General features: G+C 54.5%; 2 protein-coding genes across 3 annotated transcripts in view; one reads left to right on the top strand and one right to left on the bottom strand.

Annotated features, from left to right (window-relative positions):
- TMEM120B (transmembrane protein 120B) overlaps positions 1–6,975 on the top strand; it is a 41,389-nt gene extending 34,414 nt beyond the window's left edge. For both annotated transcript variants that reach the window (XM_027044264.2, XM_027044265.2), the window contains exons 7-12: positions 2,296–2,361; positions 2,858–2,919; positions 4,099–4,191; positions 5,308–5,372; positions 5,721–5,789; positions 6,318–6,975. In XM_027044264.2, the coding sequence (XP_026900065.1) occupies positions 2,296–2,361; positions 2,858–2,919; positions 4,099–4,191; positions 5,308–5,372; positions 5,721–5,789; positions 6,318–6,431 (469 nt within the window). In that variant the 3' untranslated portion in view covers positions 6,432–6,975. The remainder of the gene's footprint in view (positions 1–2,295; positions 2,362–2,857; positions 2,920–4,098; positions 4,192–5,307; positions 5,373–5,720; positions 5,790–6,317) is intronic.
- Positions 6,976–7,979: 1,004 nt separating this feature from the next.
- Positions 7,980–20,448, bottom strand: RHOF (ras homolog family member F, filopodia associated). The gene is made up of 5 exons (XM_027044266.2): positions 20,018–20,448; positions 19,650–19,737; positions 10,609–10,718; positions 10,387–10,521; positions 7,980–9,586 (listed from the first exon to the last, which is right to left on the bottom strand). The coding sequence occupies exons 1-5, from the start codon at positions 20,141–20,143 to the stop codon at positions 9,422–9,424; spliced, it is 624 nt and encodes a 207-aa protein (XP_026900067.1). The 5' UTR covers positions 20,144–20,448; the 3' UTR covers positions 7,980–9,421.
- Between the last annotated feature and the right edge of the window lie 1,034 nt (positions 20,449–21,482).

Here is a 21,482-nt window from a genome sequence, read left to right as displayed (position 1 = left end):
GTCTATTGTGGGATTGCAAAGAGGAAAGATGAGTAAGATCCAGTCCCTGCTTGTAGGATGTCTGCATCTGATTAGAAGGTTTTAAGACAACTCAAACCCACTTACTAAGACAATGCAAGTTAAAACCTCAATGACACAGTAATTTTCACCTAATAAGAAATTTTAAAACTTGGAATCCAGCATTGGTGAGGGTTTGGGGAACCAAATTTCTACTGGCCAGTCCTTGGGAGGAAGGAGCCCAGCTGCTCCCAGGCTGCATTTGGCAAAGCAAATCATTGCCACATTGTGTTCAGGTAACTGAGCTCTTAGAGGCTGGAGAAGATCAGAGGCCAGAGACAAGACTCAAAGACTTCGAAGGTTAAAAGGTTTGAGGGTCCAGCTTTCATCCTAGGCTGGAACATTGACACTGAGGAGCGATTGACAGGCTCCCTCCCGTCCTGTGGAGTGAGAGCCCTCAGTTGGGGGTGCACTGGGTTCTGAAAACAGGGTTCCCACAGCTTCTGGACTGGACACAGGAAGTCCAGGGCTGGTCAAGGCCCTGCTGTAGATGGAGGAGCAGATGAGCCCAGGGCATGGGCTCCCAGGGAGAAACTGTCTGGGATGATGTGAGATGCTGTGTGGACAGTCTGTCATTTCTCTGTGTCTGCATGGGATAACGTAGGTAGCTCCAGCTCTCTGTAAGTGTGTGTGCGTGCGTGCGCTGTGTTTATTCAACACACTGAGCACCTGCTCTGAGCCAGGTGTCACAGATACATCCATGAAGAAGACAGACAAAATTGCTGCTTTTCTCATGTTTACATTTGGGGAAGAGGGTTCAGAGAACAAACAAGGGGAAAAAATGAGTAATTTCAGATAGTGGTAAGCACCGTGAAGAAAATGAAACAGGGTGATGTCATGTAAAGTGGGGCTGCCTGGCTGTTTTAGATAAGGTAGCCGGAGGCCTTTTGGGGGAGGTGACAGTTGGTCCAAAACTTGAATTTGGATCAGGAGCCAGGCAGGCCAAGTTCTTGGAGCAGAGAGAACAGCAAGTACAAAGTCCCTATTAGACAAAATACCACAGGCTGGGTGGTTTAAGCAACAGAAATCTATTTTCTTATAGTTCTGGAGGCTCGAAGTCCAAAATCAAGGTGAGGTGCCAGCAGGATTGGTTTCCCCTAAGGCCTGTCCCTGGCTTACAGATGGTCACCATGGCTTCATGTGGCCTTTGGGGGCTTGAACTCTGAGCTCTGAGGTCAAGAGTCTGACACTTAACCAACTGAGCCACCCAGGTGCCCTTTTTTAAAATTTTATTTTAAGTTTATTTATTTATTTTGAGAGAAAGACCGAGTGCACAAGTGGGAGAGGGGCAGAGAAAAGGAGGGACAGAATCCCAAGCAGGCTTTGTGGCATCAGCACAGAACCTGATGTGGGGCTCAAACCCACAAACTGAGATCACGACCTGACCTGAGATCAAGAATCGGGTGTTGTTTGATTTTTAATTTTTTAAAATATTTTTATTTTTGAGACAGAGAGAGCATGAGCAGAGGAGGGGCAGAGAGAGAGGGAGACACAGAATCTGAAGTAGGCTCCAGGCTCCGAGCTGTCAGCACAGAGCCCGACGCGAAGCTCGAACTCACAGACTGTGAGATCATGACCCGAGCTGAAGTCGGACGCTTAACCGACTGAGCCACCCAGGTGCCCCAAGAATCGGGTGTTTAACCGACTGTGCCACCCAGGCACTCCCCCATCACCTTTTTTTAAACCTTAATTAACTCTTTAAAGTTCCTACTTCTTCCAGGGGTCCTTGGCTGGCTCAGTCAGTGGAGCGTGTGACTCGATACCTGGGTCGTGAATTTGAGCCCCATGTTGGGTATGGAGATTACTTAAATAAAGTTCCTATCTCCAAAACCAGTCACATTCTAAGGTACTGGGGGTTAGGGCTGCGACATAGGAATTTGAGAGACACAATTCAGCCTCTAACAGGACCTGAGGTAGCAATGGGCTTGGCAGGTTCAAGGAGAGGACAGGGAGACAGGGCTTGAAGCTGGGGTGTGATTAGGGATGTGTTCTTAGGGTAGTGGGAAGCCACTGGGGGCCCGAGTCCTTCTGTGGGTCTCATGGCCAATCTGTGAGTGGTTTATGTGTGATTGGGCATTTCTGTAGGAGAAAAGCACAGAGTCATGGCTTGGGTCTATTTCATGGCTGTTTCTGGGCCGCAGAGTAGCAAACCCACCCCCCCCCCCCCCAAGTCTGAGAACAAGAGCCACCTGTGTTTCCTTCCCCACCTGAGCTCCTTTTCCTTCTCCTCTCTCCAAGAATTAAAGGCTGGTGGGTGTCTCACCACTACGTTTCCACGTTCCTCTCTGGAGTGATGCTGACCTGGTGAGTCTCATGGGGGTCCATGAATGGGGGGAGCTGGCGGTAGGCAAGGGGGCACCTTTGGGGCTCCTGGCCTAGGCTGACTTTTGGGCCAAGAAGGAAAGCGTGAGCTTATAGCCAGGCCGCAGGGATCCCCCAGGCCCACTGGGAGGTTTCTGGGGAGGTCCCAATGGCCTGCTGGCTGAGGCAGAGGTAACAGGGAGCGACAGATAGAGCACACGGATGAGGCTCCAAAGGAGACAGATGGAGGGAGTGGGAATCAATAAGAACTTAGGCTTCAGGATGATGATATGTGTCCCCAGGTTGTAGAACGGTCTTAAAGCAATGATGGAAGTAATCTCGTCCAGCCTGAGAGACACTGGTGCTGAAGAAGGGCAGAAATCAGGGACCTCCGTTTAATTTTAAAAGCTTTTCTCTCTTAGTTGGAACAGAGAGGGACAAGGATGAATGTCTGATTTCACAGCATGCCTCACCTTTGCTTTTCCCCACTTCTCTGCAGGCCTAACGGATTAATTTATCAGAAGTTTCGTAATCAGTTTTTAGCGTTTTCCATTTTTCAGAGTGAGTGTCTCTTGCCTAGATTGGGGGGAGGGGGCATGGTTTCCTGTGGCTTTCACTGATGAAGGCCCCTGTCATCCCTCCTCCCTTGTGAGGGGTGTGTCTGGTGTGGAAGGGAGCTCCAGGCAGGGGAGGATCCCAGAAATCCAGGAAAGAGGCATCTCCTCCCAGATCACTGCCCCATCCTGGGGTAGGGGCAGCCTGACCACCCTCACCCCTAGAATCCCCCACCACTGCCTTTTCTTCCACATGTCACAACTGGACTAGTTGTGACTTTTGTGAACTGAGTGGTGTTGAAGGCACAACTCAAAATGGAAATAGAGTATATGTTCTTTTTCTCATTTAAGAATAGCTCTGGATTTATGTACAGTGAACTGGTCCCAGAGGTCACCTCTGGGAATTGGAAGCTTGGATAGTTGGGAATAGCAACAGAGAGTTCTATTTTTCATCCAGTACCTGTTTGTTCCCTTTGAATTTTATAGTGTGTGCGTATTGCCAATTAAAACAATACAATTTGATTTTTTTTAATTTATTTTTAATGTTTGTTTATTTTTGAGAGAGAGAAAGCACGTGAGCAGGGGGGAGGCAGAGAGGGGGACAGAGGATCCGAAGCAGACACTGTGCTGACAGCAGAAAGCCAGATACAGATACGGGGCTCAGATATGGGGCTCAAACTCACGAACTGTGAGATCATGACCTGAGCCCAAAGCAGGAATCAGATACTTAACGGACTGAGCCACCCAGGTGCCCCATGATGGGTATTTTTCTGTGTCAATACAGAGAAGGCTATCTCTTCATTTTTAGTAACTACTAAGTATCTCATTGTATGAAAATGTCTCTTGCTGTCTTAGCATTACACACAGCTCCCAGCATGATGCCACCATTCCAACAAGTATCTATTGAGTGCCCACTGCATGCTTAGGAAAGCTCTAGAAGTTTCTAGTCTAATTGGTGCTTAGCTGGGTCTTCAGATAACCTGCTCCCATTGTATTCTGGATAAGGGATAAAGTGGGTTCAGGCTGAGTGTGTGTGTGTGTGTGTGTGTGTGTGTGTGTGTGTGTGTGTGTGTGTGTGTTGGGAATGGGAGGGGGTTGCCCTCTGGGCAGTGAAGACCCCTGGGTCTGCACAGAGCTGGTGCCCGGTCCTGCAGGCTCTGAGCCTGGTGCTGTGCTCCCCCTGCAGGCTGTGTCCAGTTCCTGCAATATTATTACCAGAGGGGCTGCCTCTACAGGCTGCGGGCTCTGGGAGAGAGGAATCATCTGGACCTCACGGTGGGTAAGTAGCCCAGCCTGGGGGTAGGTAGACGAGTACTGGCCCCTCTTTGCTCCCCCAGACCTCACCCCTAATTTCCTACACTGGGAGCACAGACCAATAAAAACATAATAAGACCTACCACACACAAAACCAGGGCTGCTGGCCTCTTGCCTAAGTTGCTTTTCATAATTCATCATGGATTCTGTTTCAGCTGACAAGCTTGAGGCCAGCTGTGTGCCAGGCCTTGATGCATGCTTCTGTGTTACCAAGTGTCTATTTCTTTTAATCTGTGTTTTATATTATAATGCTAGCCTAGTGTTGTGCATGTATAATTTGTGTATAATATACCTACATATAAATATATATAGACACATATACGTATATACATTGGGAAGGTGTGCTTAATTTTAAATTTTTTTTAAAAATTCTCTTTTAATGTTTATTTTTGAGAGAGAAAGAGAGAGTGGGGGAGAGGCAGAGAGAGAGGGGGGACAAGAATCTGAAGCAGGCTCCAGGCTTTGAGCTGTCACCACAGAACCTGACACGGGGCTTGAACTCACGAACCATGAGATCATGACCTGAGCCGAAGTCGGACGCTTAACCGACTGGGCTACCCAGGCGCTTGTTTTTTTTTAACTCATGGGGCCGATTGCCCAGTCAGAAAGCTTGAGAACTCTTGTTTCACCTTTCACAGGAAACTCATAAAATTCTGCCATCTTTTGAGATGGTCATTTTCATTGAATTACTCTGCAACGTAGGCCCTACTTTGTCAGGACTCAGTTGAAGTGATGCGTGCAAAAGTCCATTATAAAATGCAAAATTCTGTGCAAATTAAAGAACTTATTAAAACACAGTGCCTGTCACGTCAGCTTTCTGCAAGTGTCATCCAGCTCTAGGAGTTCTTGGTGACTTGAGGCCTGAGAGCAGTCAGGCCTGGTGTCAGGTGTTCTGCATGTTCTCTGGGTGATTTTCATAGCTGAGTGCTCACCCATCCATGAGAGGAGAGGGTTGTCCTCCCTGCCCCGTGTGGCTAGTCTCGGGGTGACTGGTGTGGCTAGGCCGCAGGCGCCTGGTGGGGCTGTGGGGGCAACTGAACCCCCTCACATGGGCCCTTGGCTTCCTCCTTCCTCTCCACAGAAGGGTTCCAGTCCTGGATGTGGCGGGGCCTCACCTTCCTCCTGCCTTTCCTGTTCTGTGGCCATGTGAGTCCCCCTGGAGTTTGTGGGTGTCCCCTGCTCTGGGCTGACCCTGGGAACGGGAGGTCTTCAGGCCTCTCCCACATTCACCAGCCATCCCCGGGCTGGGCCCTACAGGGTCCTGGCATGCCAAAGGCAAGAGACAGAAGTGGCCCTCAGCACCAGCATGCTGATTCCCACATCTTCAGGCTGTTCTGGCGTAGGGTGGCCCCAGTTTCATTTTGGGGGGTTCTCAGTGTCTTGGGATAGGTGATACCAGAACCTTGGGGGAGCCTGGCCCATTCCCTGGGGTTCCCCATGTGGGACTCCAGGGGAGTCTGTTGGGGCAAGCGGCGCCTGCCTCCCTCTCTCCAGTTCTGGCAGCTCTACAATGCCGTCACGTTGTTTGAGCTCTCCAGCCACGAGGAATGCAGAGAATGGCAGGTATGGGGTGTGTGTGTGTGTGTGTGTGTGTGTGTGCGCGCGCGCGCGCGTGTGCGTGTGCGTTGGTGGGTGGCAGAGGGTGTCCTGCAGAAGGCTGGGCCAGCTTGGAGAGAATTCTTTCCTCAGCTACCCCTTGATTCCCCACCATGGGGCCCTGTGCTCAGAGCTCCCTGCTACTGGGGCCTGGGAGACTGGGAGGGAACTCGGGAAGCCGCGGAACCCCTAAGTGGTCTGAGAGCCCTATTGAATGCTATGGGTGGGGAGGGGAGGGGGCAAGAGAGAAGCCATCTCCAACCCTCCGTGACCCTGAAGATTCACAGCCTTCACACAGTTGGCCCAGATCTCTGCTTTCTGCTGGTGGAACCCTGCAGTTTTCTGGCAGCTTACGCTAAGGGGGTCGCGAGGTCACGGAGGCAGAGTGGGCATCTCAGCCGGGAGCCGATCTGAGCTGGCTCAACCTTTTCCTCCTTTCCCCTCCCCCGTGCTGGGCCTTCCCCTGTCTTCCCGCACGCCCCTGCCCCTGCCCAGGTGTTCGTGTTGGCGCTCACTTTCCTCGTCCTCTTCCTTGGCAATTTCCTGACCACACTCAAAGTCGTGCACGCGAAACTTCAGAAGAACAGAAACAAAGGGAAGAAGCTGTGAGCCAAGGGACCTGTGCACCCCCAGCCCCTGGGGTTCAAGACTGCAGGGGGTTCCAGCTGGCACCTGGCTGCACCTGATTTCCTCCCCACAGTGTCCTTGGCCACTGCAGCAGCCACCTCAGGGGCCAGCGCATCACTGGTAGAAGGGCCAAGGCCCTGGTCCCCGGTGGACAAGAGGAATGTGGCCCCTGCCCGTCTGCACAATGTTAGCCTGCTCAGCCTCCCTATTTATGACATATTTAACACGGGGTCCTCCCGACCGCCCTAGAATCCGCAGTCTTCCCTCGCTGCCCTCTCACGGCTGAGACTGGGTCAGTCTTCCTGGGCAGGGGCCTAAAGCCTCAGGGAGCCCCTCAGGTTGGGGTTTGGATGTGCCTCGCTGGAGTGCCGACCTGCTACTTACTGAGTCCCCAGCAGGTGGAAGGAAACCCCTCGGCGTCCTGTGGAGCCTCCCTCCCCGGGGCAAACCGGCAAACCGCTTCCGCTGTAAGCTCTCCCGGCCTCCGCTGCTCCGTGGTGGGGTATTTAAGTTCTCAGAGAATCACTGTCTGTCTGTGCCTGGTGCTCTTTGTGCTTCCTCTCCCTCCTGCTGGCCACCTAGGGAGAAGTGCCCTGCCTCTCCGAGGGCCTGGTCCCTGGGGTGGGCCTGAGGCGAGGGGGGTGCTGCTACCACCAGAGGGCGCCCCAGCCTTGGCATCACTTGGGTGGTTTGAGATAGTTTGGTGTTGGGTTTTTTTGAATTTGAAATTTTGGCTTCCTGACCCCCACCCCTCAGCCCACTTTCCTGAATTCTTGCAGTGAGTGGGACCCTTACTTTCAGCGCTGGCTGGGACTTAAGCCATCACAGAGCTCACCCACCCTCCCCCTCAGGTTCTAGAATGTTGGTGGGGAGAGTCTGAGCAGGCTCACTTCTGGGAGGTGGCACTTGGAAGCCAGGACAAGTCCGCTGGTCACCTTGTGTCGGATTCTGTACTTGAATGCTTGTGGGGAGGATGAAGAAGCTAGCAGGTTTGGTTGAATGTTCGGCGCCTTCTCCCACACGCGAGCCTCAGCTGCCTTTAACTATTTCCCTACAAATCCCCTCTGACCAGAGTTCAGGGCTGGCATCCACAGTCATGCTTTGGCTCTCAGAGGAGTTTAAGCTTCTTTTTTAATTGTTACATTTTTAAAATATGAAATTTCCCCTCCACCCCAGTAAGAGTCCACATAAAAACCCAGATTTCTACTTTCCCTCGAAAAATGGAAAGATCTGTCAACATTCCCACAGGGCGGTTCTTGGCTGGGCTGAGCTGCCTGCCTAGGATGGGGTGCTTGCTTTCTAGTATGCCACAGACCCACCACTCCCTTTTGTACCTGTCCTGTTTCACTCGTTTGCACCTCCCATCTGGCCCTAAGGCACTTGAGTTTTCCTTAGACGAGGAGTCGGTAAACTTTTTCTGTAAAGGGCCAGATGGTAAGTAAATATTTGAGGGCCAGATAATCTGTTACAACTACCTTAGCCTGCAGTTGTAGGGCAAAAGCAGCTAATGCATACATAAATGAGTGTGGCTGTGTCCCAACAAAACTTTATTTACAAAAACAGGCAGCTGCCAGATTTGGTCCACAGACTGTACGGTTTGTGGACCTCCGTCCTATATCATTTATCATTTGTCCATGAGGCCTTGGATTGACGACGCTCTTGACTCCCCAGGTCATGGCAGGGCCTTGGGGAACCTGTGTGAGGTGGGTGGAATACAGAAGTCTCTTTCCCTAGCAATTGACTTCAGAGAGGCTCAGGCTTAGTGGGGCTGAGGCAGGAGATCCCGGGGAGGGCAGGAGGCACCTGAAGCCGTTATGCCGCGTTCAGTAAGGCTGACTCCTGGCTCACTCAGGAAGCAAGCAGCTCTCAATCTGTGGGGCATTAGAATCACCTGGGGCACTTGTTTAAAAGCTCCCGGAAGTGACTGCAGACCTTCCAGGAGGAGGTTCAGTGGATCTGCAGCTGGGGGTTAAGTGTGTTTTCACAGGAGGTCAAGGGGGTCTCAGCTCCAGAACTCCACATCCTGGCAGAAGTGGAGGCTGTGAGGGACAGAGGAAACTTGATGACTATTAAAATGAGCCAGTGCCGTCCTTTTGCAGATAGGGAGATAGTCCACAGAGAGGAGTGACTTGCCCAAGGTCACTCGGAGCCAATGTCACTTTCATCTCAAGTTCCTGGCACTGGGGGGTTGCAGGTGAGGAGCCCCTGAGCAGGGGTTGGATGTGTGGTCCAGGGTACTTTTTGCTTTTTGAGAGAGTTTCTTGTCCCCCTTGGGCATGTGTGCCGGCTCTGCAAAGATGGTGGCCCAGCCAAAGGCTGAGACTGGAGTCCTCGGGGGGGGGGGGGGGGGGGGCCGGGGCCGCTGTTGGCCCCCGTGTCCGGGGCTGGTGCCTGTGTTGTCCCGATAGGCCCCTATCCCATCGTGGTCCCCGAGCTCCTGGAGGAAGGAAGTGAGGAGCTGGAGAGTGCAGCCGTGCCTATCTCCAGAGCCCAGGGAGGCGGGTGACGTGGGAGCAGCGGTCTTGGGGGGGGCCGTGTGGAACGCTGACGAATCCACACTTATCCACGTACCAGATGTAGTTCTTTGTTTTAAGTATAGGTTTTGAGGACCTATTGGGTGTGCAAAGGGGGATCCACGTGGCTGGGGGGAGGCCACGTACTCCTGAGTCCTGGGGACATATGCCGGTTCCAGGTACAGAGGGACTGAGTCCAGCACCCTCACCCACCTCCATGCGGGCCACAGCTCCAGTGTGAACCCAAAGGTGAGTTCGTGGTCAGAGCCGCAGCTGGGAAATAAGAGATCTCCAGAATGTTCTAAGAGTCTAACCAGAGGCTCCAGACACAAGGAGACACCCACCTCCAGGTGCCCTTGGAACGCTGGGGATGGGGCAGGATCTCGGGGTATAATCCGGGGCTGGTGGCCTGGCCCCTGTCAGTCTTGCCCTGAGGGCTTTGTGCCCTACCCAGAGGGGTCAGAGCAGCAGGCACAACCGGTGTTGTTTCTGCCGCTGTGCTTTCTTCAGAGCACTGAGGGCAACCTTGGCGGCCTCTCGGAAAACGTCCTCCACATTCTCCCGAAACTTGGCAGAACATTCTAGGTAGAGGGCGGCTCGGATCTGTTCGCAGGCGCTCTGACCCTGGGTGGGCGGGAGGGGCTGGCATTAGATGAGGGGCCTGGAGCATGGGGCACCTCCTGACACCCCCTCATGGATCTGGGGACTTGGATCTGGCTCTGGGGGGCCCCCCGGGGCGGGAGCCCCCTTCTCCCTATCCCGGGCCCAGCCCCCACCAGTGTGGGTGGATGGAACATAAAGGCCTGTCTGGTGTGGCCTGAGGGCTGCGGCTGCTGAGAGAAGCGTCCTGTCCACCTTCAGGCAGAGAGGGGGCCGGATCCTGACAACTGTGTCTGCCAGGCCTCTGACGAGCTAGGGGCCCCCAGACACAAAGGGCTTCCTACTTGCCTCTCTCCTCTTCTCCAGAGCACAACTAAGGAAACGGCTTGTTAGGAGAGTAAAAACTCTCTCTTCTAAAATTTGCTTTTATTAATGCTTCTTTTTATTAAACTTTCTTACCAGTGTTCTTTGTGTTCCTTTTATCGTCCCGTGCCTCACCCAGAAAGCCGCAGGGTTTGGTTTTGCCCGTGACTCTCGTGGGTAGGGGAACCCTGCTTTTGAACAAGGCCTGCCTCTCCAGTTCCCTCTGGCAGACAGGACAGGATGGTGGTTAAGGACCCAGACTCCAGAGCCAGAGTGGGGCAGGATCCTGGCGATCCGCTGCAGGTTAGCTGCACTTAACCTCTCTGGGTCTCCACTTCTCTCCCACAAAATAGGGGATGCCAACAGAACACGCCTCAGCGTTATAAGGATTAAAGGAGAAAGGGAAGAAGAGGGCGGAGAGGAGGGAAATGGAGGGGGAGGGGGGGAGACCCCCTGCCGACCTGCATGTAGGTGATGGGCTCCAGCTGGGCTGCCCTGAGCTTCCGCAGCTGCTCCTTGTCCTTCCTCAGGTCTGTCTTGCAGCCAATGAGCACCGTGGGGGTCCCACGGCAGAAATGTGTGACCTCAGGGAACCACTGTGGAGGGAGAAGGCAGGCATCAGGGCTGAGGCCAGATCCATGGTCCCCACCCCGGAGGTAGGCTGGCTGGGTCGCGGGCCTCACCTTGATGAGGACGTTTTCATAGCTGGTGGGGTTCATGACGTCATAGCAGATGAGCACGAGGTGGGTGTTCTGGTAGGACAGGGGTCGCAGCCGGTCATAATCTTCCTGCCCTGAAACCGGAGGGTAGGTAGGGGTCAGGGAGGCACCACTTCCTTGTCCACCTGACTCCCCTGTCTGGGCTCGGGCAAGGGGTTGGTGACTCTGTCTCTAAGGCCTCAGTTTCCTCGTCTGCAAAACAGAGGTGGCAACCCCCGGTAGCAAAGATTACACGAGACGAAACCCGTGCAGTGCCCAGAACGGCCTGATTATATGGCGCTCAGGAGAAACTGGAGAAACTTGCTAGCGATTTTGCCCGTGGCCATTACCGCTGCCCCCTTGCCCTGGCACCCAGGTTAGAGAGAGAGAGGCCGAATCCCTCCCCTCCCTGAAGGCTCAGGGGCTGGTGGGGCCCAGGCCACCGTGGGGCCGGGCAGGCAACCAGCACAGCTGCTGTCAAGCTCACCACACTCAGACTCACGTGGGGAGACTGAACACCCCTCCCCCAGCACAGACTGAATCAGAGGCCAAGGCTGAGTGTGGCTTTTTTAATGTTTTTAGTAATTTTTTCTATTGACAAGTTCAAACTTAAAAGTTGCAAAAAGGGTGCCAAGAACGCCCTCAGATCTCCAAGTGTTTACACTTTGCTCCGCTTGCCCTTTCTATATGTAAACACGTGAGCCACGCCAGAGTAATGGCCGGCGTCCTGCTTCTTCACCCCAGGATAGTGCCCCGCGTATTTTCTAAGAACGAGCACATTCTATATCACCTCCCATAGTACAGGTATCAAACGTGAGCAACCACCACTGACACTGTTCTCTAGCCAAACCCACAGGCTGACTCAGGTGTCACCGGTGATGTCCCGTAGGGGGGGTTGCCGTGGTCCAGAAGCAGGCCCAGGGTTATGCCCTGCACTTGGTCACCATATGCCCTAGTGTTCTTAAAGGCACAAAGGTGACCTCCTTCCATTACTTGGGACGCAGAGGCCCAGGAATCCCCTGCCCCTACCCCGGCGAGGCGCCAGCCTACCCTCTGGCTCCCTCCCTGCCAAAGTTGGCCTTTCCACTGAAGGCGGACAGACCACATCCTGCTCCCGCCCCCCAGCTGCTGCCAGGATACTGCCACCTTCTCCCTTCCCACTGGTTCTCCTTCAATCCAGGACCCCTGAGGGCGTGCAGTGAACAGCAGCCACAGCTATGACAGTGGCTGGGCCAGGAGGACTCCATGCAGCCATTCAGCCCGAGTCCCCCCAACACTGTCAGGGCCCGGCCGACTCAGATTCTTCTGTCCTTATCACCACAAAGCTGGAGAAATCCTTGTACAATGGTGGGAAACAGGCCAGGATGCTGCTTCAGCTCATCTCCAAACTGTCCCCTCTCCTAATCTTTGTCCATGTCCTTCTAGACCTGTGCTGTCCCATAGGGTAGTCACTAGCCCCATGTGGCTATTTAATTAACATTAAAAATTCAGGTTCTCCATTGCACTAGCTACATTTCAAGTGATTCATCGCCACACAGGGCTAGCGGCTGCCGTAAACGGGCAGCTCAGGTGCAGGACCTGTATCACTGAAGAAAAGTTCTGTTGCGTAGCATGGCACCATCCAAGCCACAGCTGGTCGCCCATGATCTCCTGCTGCCTCTTAACAATCCACTCTCCCTCCACCCAGCAGCTGGATGAATCTAAAACACGAGTGAAATCCTGCCTCTCTCCCCTCAAAGGAAAAACATCTTCAATAGGGGCACCTGCATGGCTCAGTCAGTTAAGTGTCTAACTTTTCGGTCTTGGCTGAGGCCACATTCTCACAACTCGTGAGTCCCAGTCCTGAGTGTGCACGGAGCCTGCTTGGGATTCTCTCTCTCCCTGCCCTTCCCCTGCTCACTCTGTCTCTCTCTCTCAAAATGAATAAACTTAAAAAATATATATCTTCAATAGCTCTCTATTGCCTTTTGTACTAAATCCAAACATCTCCCAGGGTCCACATGACCTGCACCCACAGACCCTGACCTTATCTCCCTTCCCCCTCCTCCCCCCCACACTGTTTCCAAACCCACCAAGCTCTGGTGCCTCAGAGCCTTTGTACTTGCTGTCTTCCCACACCTGGAATGCTTTAAAAAAATTTTTTTTTTCACATTTTCTTTTTAGCATTATTTAAAAATATTCAGACTGACAGTCCACGTTATTTCCTTTTCTAGGATAATTGTCTCCTCTCTACTTCTTCACATTGATACCCCCTTATGCTTTATATGCTTTTTATTATTTTTTTAATGTTTATTTTTGAGAGTGCAAGCGGGGGAGGGGCAGAGAGAGGGGCATAGAGGATCCTAAGCGGGCTCTACGCTGACAGTAGTGAGCCCAATGGGGGGCTCAAACTCATGAACCACAAGATCATGACCTGAGCCAAAGTTGGATACTCAACTGACCGAGCCACCCAGGTGCCCCACTTTTTTTTTTTTTAATGTTTTTTATTTATTTTGAGAGACAGTGCAGGGGAGGGGCAGAGAGAGGGAGAAAGAGAATCCCAAGCAGGCTCCGCAATGTCACTGCTCAACTTCATGAACCGTGAAATCATGACCTGAGCCAAAATCAAGAGTCAGACGCTTAACACGCTGAGGCACCCAGACACCCTGCTTTAGACACTTCTTAGAGTGCTTTTGCCTAGGGACAGTAAAGAAATCCTTACAGCCACCACCCGATATGCTAGTCAAGAAGTTAAGAATACTCCCATGTACACTGAGCTCAAAGAAGTGACCTGCCCGAGGTCATCAGTGAGCCAGGCAGGACGCAACCCCAGTTTATCAAGTTCTGGGTCAAGCATTCCTTCTGGTGATACCAGCAAGGCTCTATTCTGCTTTGCATTGTGCAAAAATAGGTTCTGGTCCTCCATGATTTAATGATGTTTCCTAATTCTGGCATAACATACATATCCATTCCCTGTTAGAAATATGGCAGGAGTAGGGGCACCTGGATGGCTCAGTCGGTTAAGCGTCCGACTTCAGCTCAGGTCATGATCTCGCGGTTCCTGAGTTTGAGCCCCACGTCGGGTTCTGTGCTGACAGCTCAGAGCCTGGAGCCCACTTTGGATCCTTGTCTCCCTCTCTTCTGCCCCTCCCCCACTTAAATTCTGTCTCTCAAAAAAAAAAAAAAACATTAAAAAAAAAAATAGGGCCGGAGTGGACAAGTAGTTGTAAAACAGGCCTCTTGTGCTCCAACGGCTTCCCTCATCCTGACTGGCTGGCCCCTCAAGAGAGGCCGTCCCTTGTCTCTCACCACACAGCGTCTCCCCCACCCTGGGTGTCCACAATCCGTGCTCAGACACTGACTGGCTTACTGCCTGTCTCCCCATGGACTGTAAGCACCCTGGGGGCAGGGACCATGTCTGTCCTCGCAAATAACCCCTGGCGCCCGGCAGGCGTCCAGTCAAGACTGGCTGGTTGTTGGCTGACGCTGTTCAGCTCTTGTCAGATGCAGCAGAGACCAGGGCCGCGACGTGCCAGGGGGTTTAGCAATTAACGCCTGTGAGGATTTCAGCAGAGCTGATGAGGGCAGAAGTCGGGCAGCCGTGGGTTGAAGGAGGAAGCCAGACCTAGCCTGCTCCCCTTTGGGGGCCCCTGCCCTTGCTGTTTCTAGAAGCTTCTTCCCCAGGTAGCAGCAAGGCTTGCTCCCTCCTTTCCTTCAGGTCTCTGCAGAAATGTCACCTCCTCGGGGGCAGCTTTCCTGACTGCTCGGAGACAGAGCCTTCGACCCAGTCTGTCCCATGTCCAACCATGGCTTTATTATTCTTCTGAGTACGTATCACTACCTGACGTTTGGTTTGGGTTTGGCTTTGTCTCCCCACCATGAGCACACTTGCCCCGGAGGACAGGGGCCATCTCTGTCATCCCCTGGGATGCAGGTGCACGCAATAAACGTATGGTGAGTGAACGAATGAATGAGTGGGTGAGTAGGTGTAACGATAATCTCCCCGGCGGTCAGCAAGGGCATTTCACCTCGATCACCTGTGTTAATTTAAGCAGCCACCCTGGGAGGTAAGCTGGGCGGAGAAAGTTCTTCCTGTTAGGAGCCCATGTGGCTGAGGGGGGGGCCTTTTGCAAGGTCATAGACAGGTTCCCTGTGAGCTGGAGAGCCAGCTCAGTCCCTAACTCCAAGGTCAGCTGCCTGCCGCGCTGCTCGAAAATGGCCAAAAATTCTCTCAGGGAGCCTTCCCCAAGATCCCGACTGGGAATTGACCTCTGGACCTTGTTTCCTCACAGATGGTCTCCTGACCTGTGAAACAACACACCTCGGCAGTGCTCACTCATGACGAAGGCTCGTTGTGCTCTCTCATGGCTTCATTTGAAGCCCGTGGCCTACACTACCTCATCACGATGCCAACAAGGTAGGGCTGTAGTTATCCCCATTTTAGAGATGCAAGAAAGTGTAGCACAGGGAGGTGAAGCGAGTTGCCTTAAGGTCACACAGCTAAGGGGACACTCTGTATAAGACAGAGGACCGTAGGTGAGACTACTGGGGGTGCCTCTCTCAGTCCACTCGAGAGGGTAGGGAGCTGTCTTCACCCTACAAGCCCCAGGCCCGACCAAATAAGGCAAAGACTGCCAACACAGGTATCTCAAGAGAGAGGGGTTCTGGGAGGGGATGGGCAGCCAGCCCAGCTTCCAGCTCCCTCCTCCAGGTTGCCTTCCTGGCTTGACTGTGCCTGGCTCAACTTTCCCAAGATTCAGTGTGGACCTCCACGTGGGGACCAGGCCAACAAACGATGGACTCCCGCGTGCTGTTGGCCTCATGTCCCCTCGGGAAGTGTGGAGTGTCCTGACACCTCTCCTCTATGAGTCAGGAGAGCCAGGCTACACTCCGACTCTCATTCCGTGACTCGGGTGCCTTCCCTCCCTGGACCTCAGTTTCCTTATCTGGCAAAGGGGGTGATAACCCTGCCCCTGATACTGGAAATAAAGGACTGGGAGGCTAAGCAATGTCGGACAAAGGGGAAGGACTGTTACTATGGTTACTATTGAACCAGAAACTTCTGGGGGGGGGGGCTGGGCGAGGGGTTCTAACCCTGGATCTTTGGCCCACAAGTTTTAGGGGGCCCTCCAGCCACAAGGCGATACTAATACCCTCCCCATCTACCCACACTGATGCCAGGGCTTAAAGGGGCCAAGTCACCTGTCCAGAGGCACACCGGGCTTCCACTCTGGCCTCTGCAGATGAGCTTGCACGGAGTCATGTGCAAAAGGACGCATTTGTTTCTGAAGAGGAAAGGTCTTCTGGGCCCCAGCTCCCCTTGAAGTGGCCCATCTTCCTGAAGCTGGCAGTGCAGTGGAGTGGGGAGGAAGTGAGGCTCTCGCCTAGCACGAGGGTATTTCCTTTGTGGGAAGGAGCTTTGCTATGTCAGTCATCTCTGCAGGGGCAGGGATCTCTAAGGCCTGGAGCCCGGTTGAAGAGAGAGGGTGTCACTGGGCCACAGTGGTCCCCAAATATTCTGGACCTACCAGAGCAGGTGGTTCCCAGCTCCAGCCAGGACGTCGGTCAGGGGAGGGGCGCAGGCAGCATGAGAAGGGGAAGCTGCCAGAAGAGGAACCCGTGTATTGCTACTGGGGCCCGCCCACCTGTGCTTCCTCCCCAGGCAGGAGGAGCCGGGCCGGGGCAGCCCCAGCCTGGAGCTGAGGCCACATTCTGACTGGCCCTTCTCTTCAGCTCTTCAAGCCTCCAGGGCTCCTCGCCCCTAGATACCCCTCTTGTCCCCGATTCCCTGTCTCACAATTCCTTTGCCCCCAACTTTTCCTATTGTTGCCATCTCAGGCTGGGAAGGGGACCACAGCCCCCCACCTCCCCAGGCAACCCCCGTTCCATTCTGTGACACCCTCACCCCGGGGCCCACCCCAAGGCCCGCATAGCTCCATCTCTAGTTGGTGTCTTAACAGCCCACCTTGTCCCCACCTCCCTTCTGTCCAGGAAACTTCAGACCACACCACAGCTTCCTGCCTCTGACAGTGTCAGGGCGGGGTGGGGGGTGGGGGCAGGGGAGCCCGCCTCCCCTTCACCTGTCAGCACTAAGAGCTCCACCTCCCCTCAACCACCCTCAAGCCACTGTGTCTGTATCTGCTTCCGCAGGATGGAGATGCACAGCCAGACTGGCCTCCCACGTGACTCCCACAGACTGGCCTCCCCTGTGGCCAAGGTCCTGGGTGTGGAGAAATTCAGCCTCTCAGAGGCCACCCCGAGCCCACAGCTCTGGCTGATCAACCAGTGGTTGGTCAGAAAGATGCTACTCTGCACTCCCCTCCACCGCCCCACCATAGGGTTTAGCTCATCAGGTTCCAGAACCTTCTACAATAACTTTTACTAGACTCATCTCCAGTATAGTCATTCCCTTCACCTCCTTAGTCTCTATCTTTCTCTAGTAGGTCACCTGGCCACCCTTTTCTGCTGTTTATTTTTGATATCCATCTACCCCACAGGTAGAGAGGATCTCACTGCCTTTATTACACAGGACCTTCTCCAAGGGTGTCTCTGAATCCAGATTTATTCTTTCTATTCTTTTTTTTTTCAATGCTTATAAATTTTTGAGAGAGAGAGAAAGAGCACGAGCAGTGGAGGGGCAGAGAGAGAGGGAAACACAGAATCTGAAGCAGGCTCCAGGCTCTAAGCTGTCAGCACAAGAGCCAGATGCGGGGCTCGCTTAACCAAATGATCCACCCAGGCGCTCCTCAGATTTATTCTTCATTCATTCCATAAGCGCTGTGCTGGGCACTTGGTGTGTAGAAGAGGAATGACCCAGTCTCTCCTTCATGTTCCTCGCAACAGGGCTTCCTGGGTCACGGTAGGACACCCTTGAAGAAACACCCATGTTTCTTTCTCCCTGAGTATTCCTCCTTGGGCCGTCCTGCTGACTCTGAAGCCATTCTACTCCCCCAGGACTCCACTGAGAGGTTCAAACCCCAGCTCTGTTTTTCTGCTGCTTGGGAGAACCTTGCTGGGAGGGCAGGGCGGGGGGCCAGCACAGATCTCTGCAGGCCACGGATTCAGAACAGGTTGGGTTTGGGTCTGAGCCTGAATGATGGTGGTGTGGGGGGGGGTGGTGCTTAAAAACTCACAACACTTAGTGAGCCCTTCCTAAGAGCCAGCCCCTGTGTTATACATCACATGGATCTAATTTACTCCTCAAGACTGTTTTAGCCCTGATCACAGAGAAGGAACCTGAGGTCCAGGTGTCCCCGATGACACACAGCCAAGGAGCCAGTGTCAACAAAGCCCAGGTCTGATTCCAAAGCATGTGGCAGGAAGATCGTCGTTGCCCTGGTGGCCGCCCTGGTGCCTCTGATGACTGGGCCTGAAGCTCCGCCATCCCTCCCACAGCACCTGTTAGCGCAAATCCTTCTTTACACCAAGCAGAAACTTCCAGAACCCCCACACCACAATCTGTCCTGACATGTTCTTTGAACATCTTTCTCTGGGCAAGGCCACGATGACCCGAAGTGGTCCCTGTGTTGGGTCTGATGGGGGAGGCTTCCACGAACAGTGAACCCCAGGAATCTGATAGGAGAGGCCCTGAGGTCAGAGGAAGGAATGACCACTCCCCTCTGACTCTCCCTGCCGCACCAGCACCCCACCCACAAAGTGGGGCTAATGGACCTGCCCCTCCCTGGGTCCCCAACAGGAAGCATGTGAAACTAAAAGTGTTCCAGCCACACCATGATTTTTACTGTTCCTAGAGCTATGTCCCCGGGAATTCCTCGACAACCTTTGGCTTTCTCCGTTCACAGGGCTGGAAGCACGGCCTTGCCCTGGGGGTAGCCCTTCGGGGTCCTCGTCCAACAAGATGGGGCTCCTTAGAAGCCGTTACGGGCGGGAGCCACCATACAGTAAAGGCTGATGAAGTCAGGAATGGAGGAGGGGTCTGGGGGCCAGACAGTGCCTTTTCTGGTTCTCTCCAGGGTGGCATGAGAGATCCATTGACAGGCTTGGGGTGGGGCATGTCTGGGTTTGGGCTCCGTCCTGTCCCGGGCCAGGGGAGACCTCCCCTTACACACACAAGGCTTGGCTGGCAGGGGAAAGTGCACCTGATGACATGGTTCCACGCAGATCACTAAACACTGAGTCACAGAGCTTGGGTGAGGTTCTATCCGGGGATCCTGACCTTTGTCCCCCAGTGTTGGCTCAGCCCAGAGGGGGACTGAGGGCAGGATGCAAGCTCCTTGGGGGCAGGCCCCCCACCCCCTCCCTGCAGCTCCCAACAACAGGGCCTCTAAAAACTGACTCGGATTCGCATAAATCCACTTGCTTTAGGAGCTGCAGGTGGCAGAGAGAACCTTATTTTGGACTTACGTTCCCTATAGCTCTGTTCCTTCCTCAGTGCTTGGTTTATTCGTAGGGAACCAGGAAGACACAGAAAACTGTAGCCACAAAATCCTAGAACCACAGGCTCAGAACTGTAGACCACAGAATTCCAGAGCCGTGTATTGTAGCCTATGGAATCCCAGGAGTGTGGGACTCAGAATCAATATCCATAGGACCCTGGAGCCTCAGGACTGTCAACCACAGAATCCCAGAGTCACAGGCTCTGATCTGTAGCATGGAATATTATAGACCCGACCCAGAAATTCAGCCCACAGAATCCCAGCATCAGTGGACTCAAATCTGCAGACCACAGAGTCTTAAAGAGACCACAGCATGCAACACATGAAATCCTGGAACCATGGGGTGCAGAAGTGATGCCCACGGTTTTCTAGAACCACAGGAGAGGAACGAAGCCGTGGGTTCTCAGCATTATCAACGCTAGGAAGGTGGCGGAGGAGCTCATGTCATTCAAAGACCCTCCTTTCAAAGGGGCGACTGAGGCCCTCTGAGCCTCCAGGGCCACCCTGCCAGCGCCCCTCCGCAGCCTTCAGGAGTGACAGGATGTCAGGGCCCAAAGAGGCTGGTGGGGGTGGGGGGATGCCCGGAGGGGGATACCCGGGCGGGGGAAACCCTTCGGACACCCGGGACCCTCGGCGCGCAGGCGCACTCACCAGCGGTATCGTATAGGTTCAGGGTCACCTCCTTGCTGCCCACATTCACTCTGGCCGTGTACTTCTCGAACACGGATGGGGCGTAGTGCTGTCGGAGAAGGGGTCGGGCTGGTTCTTAAGGGGTGCGACGGAGGCCCGGGTACGGCTGCACCGCCCGCCTTCTCCCCATCCAGCTCACCTCCCCTCACTCTGATGGGCTCTGGAATTCCCGAGGAAGAGCCCCAGGGTGGCGGCTGCCTCTCCGCGCGCTGGACGCCGGGGAGCCGGGGTCCAGGCTGAAGGCCGTCCGTCGCCCCCGATGGCCCCAAGCCCATTTCCCCCGTAGCCTAACCCTCACCACCACCCCCCACCCCCCCGGCGGGCCTCACCTCAGGGAAGGAGCCCTGGCTGTACACCATGAGCAATGATGTCTTGCCGCAGCCGCCGTCACCCACGATCACAATCTTCAGCTCCTTCCTGCCCGGGTCCGGGCCCGGGGCCCCGGGGGAGTCCATAGCCGGGAGCCGGCGGCACTGGCAACAGCGCGCGGGACAGACCGCTGGGGCTGAGAGATCGGGGGCGGGGGCGGGATCCAGGGGCGGAGCTAGAGAAGCCCCTCCCACTTTGTGCAGGCATCGCCTCCGCCAGGCAGCCACCCGGGCCCACCTCCCAACCCGTTTTCCTTCTCGTTAGGGTCCTAGCCCGGTGCGTTCACCTGTCATTCCCAGAGAAACTGAGGCAGCTAAGAAACAGGAGCTCAGCCTGAAGCGCGGCTCCCACTCGCTCCCCTGCACGTCACGGCGCGCCCCCCACCGGCAAGATTCGATGGTTTCCGCGGTACCTCGCTGGGCACCCCTGATTGGCAGGCTCCGCCTTCTGGCAGGGCCCCTCTGATTGGTCGAGTCGGCCTCCCCCATCTGACAGAGACTCTTTGATTGGCGGACCGTTGCCCCAGCACCAGAGTTCAGGAGACTGGGTCTCCAGCTCTGGGAAAAGCCCCCTCGCTTTGCCCCGCCCCAGCTGTGTGGCCTGGGGCAAGTCGGCTTCCGACCTCAGTTTCGCCACTAGGTAGGTTGGTCGAGCCAGGAAAGATGCTAGCACAGGGGGCGTGCCTGCCCACCTAGCCCAGCCCTACGGGCGCCAGTGTGGGTGCAGGTTGGGGGTGGGGAAGAGCGGTTCCCCTCACCTACCCCTCCCACGTCCCTAAGAGCGCAAGGTGGGCGTCTGGCGCCCTCTGGCGGGCAGTCATCTTGGGGCGGACGGCTTGGAAGGCAGGTGAACTCCGGGAACAATTTCCTTTGGGGGTTGGCCCCAAACCACGCGGGCGGAAGCCTCTTTCTAGCAAGGGCCAGAGGCGTGAACCGAGGAAGACACCGTCGAGGAAGGGATGGGGAAAGCTAGGACAGATCTAGTTGTGAGAAGCTGGGCCCATTGATAACTTCCACCCCACCCTTAAATTTGATTTGATTAAGCGCTCTCCAGCCATTAGCCACATATCTTCAGGCCACAAGCCAGGCAGTCTCATCAATCCTCCCACGCCCCTTGATTAAAACAACTATTTATTGAGCACTATGTGCAGGATAACACGGGGGCGGCTGGCTGAGACCACCCAACCCTTCCCTCCCTGCAACAGTCCTTCGCAAAAGCCAGGCTAGTGGTCAGGAGAGGCAGGAGACCCCTAGAGCCCGTGTGCGGCAAGCAGGCATTGAAGCATGGCTAAGTGAGGGAGAGGGGTCCAACCAGCTGCGGTTGGATCTCTGGTAGGTTCCTCAGAGAGGGCTAGGCAGGACTCAGGATCTTCTTGCCCCACCCCCACCGCATCCCCGGGAAGATTCTGAATTTCCAAGTTCTCAG

The sequence above is a fragment of the Acinonyx jubatus genome, chromosome D3 (assembly GCF_027475565.1).
Source record: "Acinonyx jubatus isolate Ajub_Pintada_27869175 chromosome D3, VMU_Ajub_asm_v1.0, whole genome shotgun sequence".
Classification (NCBI taxonomy): domain Eukaryota; kingdom Metazoa; phylum Chordata; class Mammalia; order Carnivora; family Felidae; genus Acinonyx; species Acinonyx jubatus.
Note: the sequence above shows the minus strand (reverse complement) of the source record. Positions and strands in the feature narration are given on the sequence as shown.

Excerpts from the sequence above, each read along its gene's own strand:
- RHOF (XM_027044266.2), bottom strand. The coding sequence starts at position 20,143 with ATGGACTCCCCCGGGGCCCCGGGCCCGGACCCGGGCAGGAAGGAGCTG. Across the intron at positions 10,522-10,608 it reads ATGAAAACGTCCTCATCAAG|TGGTTCCCTGAGGTCACACA; the intron begins GTGAGGCCCGCG and ends CTCCCTCCACAG. Across the intron at positions 9,587-10,386 it reads AGCCCATCACCTACATGCAG|GGTCAGAGCGCCTGCGAACA; the intron begins GTCGGCAGGGGG and ends CCGCCCACCCAG.